The sequence below is a fragment of the Orbicella franksi genome, chromosome 7 (assembly GCF_964199315.1).
Source record: "Orbicella franksi chromosome 7, jaOrbFran1.1, whole genome shotgun sequence".
NCBI classification, from domain to species: Eukaryota; Metazoa; Cnidaria; class Anthozoa; order Scleractinia; family Merulinidae; genus Orbicella; species Orbicella franksi.
The window spans coordinates 11,341,200-11,351,721 of NC_138151.1; the positions used below are offsets into that span (position 1 = coordinate 11,341,200).

The 10,522-nt window shown below is 38.5% G+C and overlaps 1 protein-coding gene across 1 annotated transcript; it reads left to right on the forward strand.

Moving 5' to 3' along the window:
• The first annotated feature begins 1,645 nt into the window (after positions 1 to 1,645).
• Positions 1,646 to 7,901, forward strand: LOC145493129 (uncharacterized). Its single transcript, XM_081472527.1, has 4 exons — positions 1,646 to 2,266; positions 5,361 to 5,399; positions 5,862 to 5,958; positions 6,612 to 7,901. The coding sequence occupies exons 1-4, from the start codon at positions 2,197 to 2,199 to the stop codon at positions 7,042 to 7,044; spliced, it is 639 nt and encodes a 212-aa protein (XP_081328653.1). The 5' UTR covers positions 1,646 to 2,196; the 3' UTR covers positions 7,045 to 7,901.
• The last annotated feature ends 2,621 nt before the right edge of the window (positions 7,902 to 10,522 follow it).

The following is a 10,522-nucleotide window of genomic DNA, read 5'->3' on the forward strand; positions in this document are numbered from 1 at the left end:
AGTAAACTTATGAGAAATATTCACTTGCCACTGAAAACTGGCCGTTTGTTGCATCTGCCGGGTGGTTAAGATCTTGCTATATTACCATTGCATTTAAACTTCTATGTTTATATTCCTGTTTCGCATCTTTTGTTTGGGTTGAGCTGATTTAAAGCCAAAAAGTTAGGGACTGCCAAAAAAAGAATAAGAGAAAAGAACACTCTTCGGCTTATTTCTTGGACAATTGAAAAAGATGTAAAAGCGCTTACCAACAAGCGGCTGAAAATGTATCTAGAGCAAAAAGGTCTTGAGATAAGTGGAAGCAAGGCTGAGTTGATTGATCGAGTTCTTACCCACGCACGCGAGAACCTTAGTGCCAGAGATGCTGTAGAAGATGAGGAATCTCCCAACTCATGCGAACACGACACAAGCTCAGAGTCCAGTGATTCTGATGACTCTTCAAATGACACTTCGACCTACGTCGAAGAGTCATTTGAAGTGATGTTTGTACCGGAGGAAGAACTCCAACAAGTAAACTAGGTATGAGGGAATCAATGGGAGGAGACTTTTTTCAAGGGGGGAGGGCTAGCCTTAATATTATCATTATGTGAGGGGGGGGTTGACATTAACTTTTGCTTAATGATAGGGGGTATGACTTAGTTTTGGGGCATATTTCACCCAGTTCCCAGCCTCCCCCCCCCCCCCCAGGTAATTATTGCACAGTCCCTTAGTATGGGATTGTATCAATCTCTGCAGTCTTTTTCGAATGAACATTAGCAACATGAAATTTTATACCTATTCTTACATTAGCGTTATAAAATGGATATAAAAAAAGAAACTTTTTGTTACATATGGTGAAGGAAAAGAACAAAGAGATACTTTTGGGGTCACGCACTTGACATTGAAATTACACTTATATTATTTGATGCGCGAAGCAGTTCAGCGTAAAATAGCAACATCATCGGATGATACTTAAAATCAAGAGTCAACATCACTAACAACAGTGACAAACTATAAGGTGCTTAGTTAACTACACGAGCAGCCTTGAAAAAAAAAATCACGGTCACGGACATGACAATATAAAATGTCTGCCAACCCTCTGACTCTAGATCTCCTAGGCCTGGTCATAACCGACTCACGCATAGAATGAAAAGTACTAGCTACTTAAAGGGGCAACCGAACAATGACGTCTTAGGTCGTCTTAGCTACACATTTGCATTCCATGGCTCTTGCAGAGTACATTTCTCTGCAGAACGCCGCAGAAGGCGGTCGAAAATTCAGTTTTAACGTCTTTTAGATATGTTTTAAGCTCCTTTTTAAAATTTTGATCACGGAGACGGATCGTTCCCACAGTTTTATGTACTACTTAAAGTGATATTGCATGTCAACAGAATCGCTTTCATTATGACCAGCCACGCAACTACTGGAATATATAAAGAGGTTTTGTATCTGTAGGCAGATTTGAATTACAAAACAAATTGACGTCAATGTTTGGAAGCATTAATCAGCGCTGTAGGTATCTTATCTGTCATTTTCAGTGTCTGTAGAATTGGAAGACAACACCAAGATTAGAGAATGTGTTAATCCGTCACACAAGCTAACAAGTCCACTCTATATGTATTTAGTCTAAAGCACGATTGCTGAAAACGAAAAGGCAATTATATTGGAATCACTTGACAATGACTGATAATTATTATAGTACTTCAGGAAAAACCGTTTCCTATATTTCGACTCCTGATTGGCTAATGAAATTTGTGCATACGTAGAATTATGACTCAGGAAAATTGTGAACTACCGCAAGCTCCGATGAAATCGCAGACAGCAACTGAGCAATATCTTACACAGTGAAGGATATTTCCAAGCCGAGTAGTTTGATAATTGCATGACAGCTATTCATGCTTGAAATATCTCACACAAATAGGCTTCAAAACACGTGCAAATTAAACACGTGCCCGCGAAACATTTGCGTGTTTTTACGAGGGGCTCCACAGTAGCCACAACAACCAACTCGAGACGATGTTTCGAAATTTACATGTAACAGACGATATTGCATGACCAGGCACCGAGCCGTGATATTGATTCATTTCTGCCGCAATAACAGTCCTCCAAAGACTTCAAATGTGTACAAACTCTTCGTTCTTGAGAGCATTCGTGTTACGTTAATATCAGTAGCCAACGGTGTTTTCTGTTAACATTTTCTCTTGGTAAGAGCTCAGTATGAACTTCGGTGTCATTGCAAGTTGGACGTTCGTGTTTTTGGCGTTATTCTGTTCCACGGCTCATGGAGGTAAGTCAGAAAATCAGAGCACAGTTTACATTATTTTGCGGACAAACATTTATGTGAAATTTATTTTCGGAAGTTTATTTTCAACTTAAGAATGTCACATGGAAATCCTTAAGAAAACCTCTTAACTAAAAACTTTAGTTTCAGTCATGTGATTTTGGACATGCTAGCTGTGTGATCGATTACATAACGTATCTTTTCATTTCATTGCCAACCTGCCACTTGTAAAACTTTTAGAACATAAATCGTGTTTCTTAAGTTTGTAAGTGTTCGAGGGCTGAAAAACATTTTCTTGTTATTTCGTGTTTGCCCCATTGCGTGCTTGTTGAATTACTCTCCTCCTGGGAGCAACGACGAGCGGACATTGTTTCGCGCCTTAGAAACCTATTTTTTTATTTCATCGATGGTATGCTAATTAGAGCTTTAGCTTGTTAATGGCTGCCTTATTTACACGATTTCAAGCTCGGTTTCTGGCTCACAAAACAATAGATGAAACAATGCAAGCTATGGTCCTGATCTAATTTAATCCCTGTACAACTTGGTTTAAAAGACACATAATCACAACCTTGGCCCGGAACAGGCAACTGATAACTAACGAAAAACGCGGTCTTTTTAATTCGCACGCGTAGAGCGCGTTAAAAAACCCACTATTGACATGGATGTAGTCATTTTCACTGTGTCTTTCAGCGCTTTGAACTGTTTACAATTTCAGTGTTAAATTTTAATAATATTCAGACCTTGTTCTAAAAATCCCCTGTGATAATCTACAATACTGCTCTAACAAGATGACTGATAACTAACGTAAACACGGTGTCTTTAATTCGCTCTTGCGAGGCACGTTTAAAAAAAAAAACTCACAATTTACAAATTGAGTATTCAATGTTTACAATATTTTCAGGCATTTCTCTATTGATCAAGCAAGATAATGAGACGAATTGTAACCAATATAAGTTGCGAATACAGAACGATTTTCGTCTGTTGTTTCATGAAGACGAAAATCTGTCTGCGTTCGCAAGCTGTAACTGTAATACCACAAGTTGCACCAGCCTCACAGTCCCACCGTTATCTTAATTGACTTTTTTTTTACCTTACATTATCAATACATTGCTTTACAATCCCACCGTTTTCTTAATTAAGTTTTTCTTTTTTTTTCTTACATTTTAAGTACATTGACAAAAGACGGCTGGCGCGAATAAGAAACAGTCGCGAAGTAGAAGATGTATTGTCTTGATCTGTCCTAAATTCTCATTACTAAGATTGAAAGAAATGCACGGAAAAGGCAAAAAGAATTTAAGCCGGGCAGTATTCCGGCTGATGAGTACAGTAATCTGTTTTAATTACTTTGGCTAAGTGCTTGCTCAAAACTTTGCTTTGTTCTTTTATAATAGAAAGAAAAAAAAACGCTAAAACTGGAGAAAACTGACAACGAACTCTTTCGACAAAAAAGAAAACTGATTACTTACATTTCCAAAATTTAACCATAACGGCAATTTGATTTGTTGAAATCTGGTCACAAAATCAAATTTGAATACTTCCATCCTTCTTCTCCAAAATACCTGTGTTATTTTGACCAGTAGAATCTTTTAGCCAGAGGATTTGAATATTTGTTAGCATTTAGCCATATGACGAGAGAGATTAAAAGAAATTTCAGTCAACGTTTCGACTGGCATCAAGCACCATTCTCATGACTGAGGTCGTTAATGTCAAGGTCGAAGTTGTTATGTAAGAGTTGAGTTTGAAGTGGATTGCATTCCAATATGCTAGTCCAATTCTGGCCCTCTCTCTATCACGCAACACTACGCTCTCGGAGAGAGAGGGTCTAGGGACAATCCTCCGTAGGAAAAAAGAGTGCGACTGGTACATTTACCCATAGTTCTTAGCGCACGGACACCTTAACAACGTTCATAAAAACGTACAGAAAAGTAACAAAATCTTCGAACCTAGGCTACACAATGTCCTTAGTACACGGACAAATATTGTAAAATGTGGCTTTCTTTATGCCTTATAGGCTGTGTTAGGTTCGCTCTTCGCAAGGTATTGTGGTAAATTGTTCAGCCGCCATCTTTTTTCCTACGGTGGATTGTCTGCGCATGGGTATCTCTCTCTGAGAGCGTGGCGTTGCGTGACAGAGAGAGGGTAAGAACTGGACTATCCAACATGCGCGAAATTTAAAAATGTACTAATCATCAGTGAATAACTTCGCGCGGATCGATTCAGACTGCAAGTTGAGTGATGCTTTTAGTTCTGTTATGAATAGGATTTCATATATTAAGCAGTCAAGTTTAGCGATACACCATGGAAATTAGGTAGCTATAGGAGAACGGTGGATAATCAGTGCGTACACTGAGCCTTATATCTTGTCTAATATCATCAACTTGGGCGGGCTTAGTGGGTTGAAGATACCTTTAAAGAAATACGAAATGTATTAAGAGCCGTTTTGAATTGATATGACTTAAAAGTAAGCCACTGGCGTCTCAAACATCTACTTTGCTGACCGGCATTGCTTTATTTGTTGCTAAACAGTGTACCCTAAACTTCCGAATGCAATGACCGTTCGTTACTTTCGGAATAAGCAGCCTTTGTGGCTCGCGACTGAGCACTTTTTACGAAATAAAAGACGGAAATTCGTCAGTAAAACAGCCCTTAAAACATGAGATGAAATTCTTCCTTCCAGTTAAAATATATGTCGCTGCGACACGGGGGGTGGGGGGGGGGGCATCGTGTTGTTGGTCGGCAGGAAAGCTAGTAAGTTTCTATTTCAGGACGCACTGCTACACGTTAGTCTGCTGTATCAATATCTCATTGCGCTAGTCGAGTTTTCAATTTTAATTTGTAGAAACTCTCCTTTGAATACGCTCCTGTTGAAAATGACACAGAATCTGTAGATCTCGTACCAACCTCTACGATGAACATTGAGTTGTGACAATGTCTCTAAAACTAGCCGTGTCATGTACTTTGAATGATCATGACGACATAACGCAATGGCACTAAAAATACGTCAGAATAAACTTATTCACAGGTCTAATTATAGAGTGCTTGAGGTTTTTTTATACCTTTTATACATTAGTAACGATCCATGCGTTTTCTTTTGTTTAAGATTACGTTAGTCATTCAGATGGCAAAGAAGGGCACAACAGTAAGTCAAGATTTGGACCGAAAATGTTATATTTAACTAGTAGTATTAAGCTGTTATTTGTAGACAAGGTTACAGCCTCAATCCTTGACTAACAGTCCTGAATATCCTATTTAACCTCAATATATCAATTTAAAGTCAACACGTGAATCATAAAAACTAAAAACCGAAAATAGTCACAAAAGAGTACTGTTAATTCTTGGCATAAAATGAAATTCTCCAACTGTAGTAGGGTACGATCTGTGGAGTCAAGGAAGAAGAATGTAGCGATGACGAGCCGCCGTCCCGCTTGCCACGACCCCTTTGCTATGTTAACGTATTCGTATTCAAAAGCCAAAAAAACGTTAAAAGAATATGCAATCTTTTGCATGACATGTCAGCAGTGTGCTGCCCAATTGTTTCGCTAGTTTTAACATTAATTTTTAAGGAAGAATTTTTTTTTGTTTTGTTTTTTTTTAATTTCAGCTGCTTTTACGATTGTAATCGTGCTAGGAGTTGTCTTCGCCATTCAGTTTCTTGTCTTTGTGTTCTTTGCATGTAAAGGATGGGACGCAGTGTTCGGGTAAGTATCTCTCACACTCTTGTTGCCGATACTTTAACTCAACAACATTTATAACTTTAGTACCATAATTTATTCCACAAGTCCAGTCAGGTTTTCAAAACTAAAATCCTGCACGACCAAAACCATGTGCGTACATCCGGGTTACAAAGTTTCTTACATACCTTATACTTCATGTAAAGTCCTCGTAATGTCAAATCCGATTTAGATAAAACTGCGCTGCGACGGCTACAGTTGTTGTTGTTGTTGTTGTTGTTGTTGTTGTTGTTGTGGAGTTCGAAACAGGAGTTTGCCATGTCATCGCACAAGGAAAGGTCAAAATAAAATCTAATGGAAACTAGGACACTATATTTCCGGAGTTTACTGGAAAAGAACGCCGATCAAAATTATGACCAACTTCATAAAAAAAAGATATGGGAAATCACTCTTTATTTGTAGAGGACGGTTTAATAGTTGTAGGGACAATTTAAAAATCCCATTATCAGCCCCATTACAAAGCACTCGCGCTCACCCTGAGAATATCAGTGTCTTTTGTTGCGTCATTCCAGAAGTGCATAGTTAAATGAGAATAAATTTAAATCTTCAAACTTTTGAGCTAAACTGATATCTTCGTTGCGCTTCAGTTACCAGTAATTTTCTGACTTCTTGCTTTTCAGCTCACGGTCTGTCCGCAGTGACCCGGAATCTCAGTTAGCGAACCAGTTTCCTTTCTTACCTTCTTACGAGATGGCGATGAATGAAGCGCGTGAAAGTCAACAGAACACTAATACAACCCCAGAGAGTTTGATTATTGATAACGGTGTCATACTGGAAATAAGAAATACAAGAATAATCCCCTCCACAGAGAGTCGAAGTAATATTATTGAAGCAAACGCTACTGTGAACACACCACGAAATTACAGCCTCGATGATGAAGATGTGTTAGAGATAAGAAACTCCAGTGTGGACGCAATTGTGCAAGACAGTAATGGCAGTGCTGAAGAGCAAACGGGAGCAAATGTTACGTCACCTTCGGGGAACTGTAATAACGACAATGAAGTTGATTTAAGTATAGGTCCGTCGAGCGTACATACAAGTTCACAAGAATGAAGATTGGTGTTGCCGCATTCTTGGAGCAGGTGTAAAAATGGGACTTAATAAAAGAAACAGTTATGAAGTTATGAACAAATTTACATAAGATCGGATCTTTGCCATCGAGAAAAAGGAATGGATAAATAAAGGTTCAATCGATCATGTAACATAAATGTTAACTGGTTATCATGTAAGATATTTTATACACTGTAAATTCCTAGTGTATGTACATATATATAATATAAATAAAGTTTTAGCCTGGTCTGCACGAGCAATTTTTATATGACAATTTTTATGTGACATTTTGGTAGCGTAAATGGGACAGCAATTTTTTTTTCTGTCAGCAGTTCAAAGTTCAGTGCACCAGCACTGTCTTTGGACAGCACATATACGCAGAAACAAGGCGGGGCTGCTTAGTGGCCACACATTTTATGTCATGAGTCGTCCAACACACCAGCTTTTCAGCGAATACATTTACCATGCGCATAAAAATTTGTCAATTTTCTTCGTCTACACAAGCAAATAAGAATTGTCACATAAAAATTGCTCGTGTTGGCCGGGCTTTCGCAATCGTGACGCTTTATAATGATAATAATACTAATGCTAATAATAATAATAATAATATCAATAATAATATCAATAACAATAATAACAATAACAATAATAATTATACACTGTAGTGCAGTTTTAAAGTAAAAAAAGTAAAAAATAAAGACCCTCATGGAGTAGACTTGGCGAAATTAAAATAGATAAAACAGAAACACTCTGGAGCTTAAATGTAGAAGGGTCGTAGAAGGAGAGAGCAGGAGAGAGCATGATATCCATTGAAACTTCCAAACGAGAATCCCCTATTCCCTATCCCCGCACTTTTAACTGTACGTTGTGTAACAATTCCTTACATCGATTATAATCAAAAATTTGCTTTGTTTAAAGCTACCATCTGTTTTAAAAAAAGAACAAGGCTTTACAGTTTTGCCGTGTAACAAAAACATTTTGCGGGAGTTTATTTTCGCGAATCGGCGATTTTTGGCATTTTGCGGGAACTAATTTTTGCCATTGTAAAAGACTGGTTTTTCTTGCTTGGAACTAATTTTTGCGAATTTCGGGAAGTCGTATTTAATTATTATTACAACGTTTTCGCATTTTCTAATTAAGCTGCACAAAACTGAAAAGGCATCACGCTGAAGAGCATCACGCGAAAAGGCATCACGCTTGAATGCATCACGCGTAAAAGGCATCACGCTGAAGGGCATCACGCGAAAAGGCATCACGCTTAAATGCATCACGAGAAAAGGCATCACACTGAAGGGCATCACGCGAAAAGGCATCGAAATTAAAGGTATCACGCAAAAAGGTATCAAGCGAAAAGGCATCACGCTTAAAGGCATCACACGAAAAGGCATCACCCAGAAAGGCACCGTTACAAAAATTATATGGAATCCGGTGCTAACTCTTCTTTCTCGTGTCTTGTAAGATAACAGCCTTCTCAAAGAGTTTTTGACCAAGACATTCCGTATCTGCCTCCTCGCGGTCTCAATTCAGTGCAGGAGGCGTGCCTTGAGAGAGTTCATACAGCAAGTGAGCAATGGAATCGAAAACGATTGCATTTCTTTCCGATTGGTGAGATCAGCGAGTATTTTTCAAGATGGCGGACAATTGCCGGGCGTTCTTTGTATGACATTGGCGATAGTTACAAGAACCTCCTGAACATGAATTCACTACTGCAGCCACACCTCTCCTTTATCATGGTGCGAGAGGGAGATTACGTGTAGAGAGACAAGCAGAAGCGTTAGGCCTTTTTGTGTGATGCCTGTTTGCGTGATGCCTTTTCGCGTGATACCTTTTTGCATGATGCCTTTCTGCGTGATGCCTTTTCGCGTGATGCCTTTTCGCGTGATGCCTTTTAGCGTGATGTCTTTTCGCGTGATGCCTTTTAGCGTGATGCCTTCTTGCGTGATGCCTTTTGGTATGATGCCTTTTAGCGTGATGCCCTTTAGCATGATGCCTTTTAGCGTGATGCCTTTTAGCGTGATGCCTTTTAGCGTGATGCCCTCTAGCGTGATGCCTTTTAGCGCGATGCCTTTTAGCGTGATGCCTTTTAGCGTGATGCCTGTTTGCGTAATGACCATTTGTAGAATCGGCTAGTTGCCATTCGGCTTTTGATTGATGCATGTACAATTTGGATAATTTGATATCAATTACCGAGTACTGAATTTTGTCATAGATATACCTCCATATGTGGAGATGTAGTAATTTAGTAATCAGTGTCACGCTATCACAATTACGCCATGTTCTTATGCGGAAATGTAGAATGCTCTTCTCAATGGAGTACCTTCAGACGATCCTTTCGGGTAAACCTTTTTTTTTTTATTTCTGAACGTTTTATTTCTCGTTTTATGGTTTTGTTTCTGAACGAAAGAGACGTTTTAAATAAATGGCAGCAACAAGCTCCATGTGAGGTTTGTATGTATAATTTTGCCAGTGGAGTATATTTTGGCGGGAATTATTTTTTGCAGGAACTTTTTTTTGCGGATCATCAAAAAAGCCGCAAGAATTGCAAAAATTAGAACCCGGAAAAATTTAGTGCCACATGGTAAATACATGTTTCGACAGTACTGCCTGCTACCGTGTGTTCCATCTATAGTAAATTAATTTTAATCATACGTACCACCTGTTCCTAGATATCAAGTAACAAACTTGACCTTCGAAAACAAGCACTTGACAATGCTTCTAATGCTACTTTACCGAAGTGCTGTGTTATTAAAAATAGAATTACAGTAATATAATCGTAAGCTCTAATTTATTCTTAACTGTTGTTTTAGTTTAGCATACACCATAATATCGTTTAAATTGTCCATGCGGCTACGTAACCAGTTTTCTAATTTTGAGTTGATCGGGACGTAATGTATGAGAAAGCACTTAAGATGCGGAATAGAATAAATACTGGAAAAGAATAATCGTATGAAAGCTCGATCAATTCAGGTTTTACACTACTCGTGATATTTGAAAATTCTCTCAAAACTGCAGGAGCCTTTAGCCGAGTGCAATTCGAGAGAATTTTCATATATCACGAGTAGTGTAAAACCTGAATTGATCGTCGAGCTTTCATACGATTACTCGTTTCTTATATGACTGAGAAAATTGCGAATGCACGCGCGTTAATTTGCACTGCAGTTCAAATTAAGAATTAACGATAAATTGGCCTGCTCCCAGCCAGTCACAATGAAGTAATTTCTCAGTCATATAATAAAACGAGTAATCTATGTTTGTTCCGTCTTGTTTTAATGTCCTAAGTTTCTGAAATCAATTAAAGCCATGCATTCTGGAAGTGTAACTGTCATTTTGAAACACAGAGACATTAAAATAACACGGGACAAACATAAGGTGAGTTGGCAAGGTAGTTTTTTTTTTTTTTTTTCCAATTCTTTCAGACATTTATATTCAAGTCACGTAGACAGTTTTCTGAGCCAGGGCCGCCTGTCGTGTCAGTACATAT

Excerpts from the sequence above, each read along its gene's own strand:
- LOC145493129 (XM_081472527.1), top strand. The coding sequence starts at position 2,197 with ATGAACTTCGGTGTCATTGCAAGTTGGACGTTCGTGTTTTTGGCGTTA. Across the intron at positions 2,267-5,360 it reads CTGTTCCACGGCTCATGGAG|ATTACGTTAGTCATTCAGAT; the intron begins GTAAGTCAGAAA and ends CTTTTGTTTAAG. Across the intron at positions 5,400-5,861 it reads TGGCAAAGAAGGGCACAACA|CTGCTTTTACGATTGTAATC; the intron begins GTAAGTCAAGAT and ends TTTTAATTTCAG.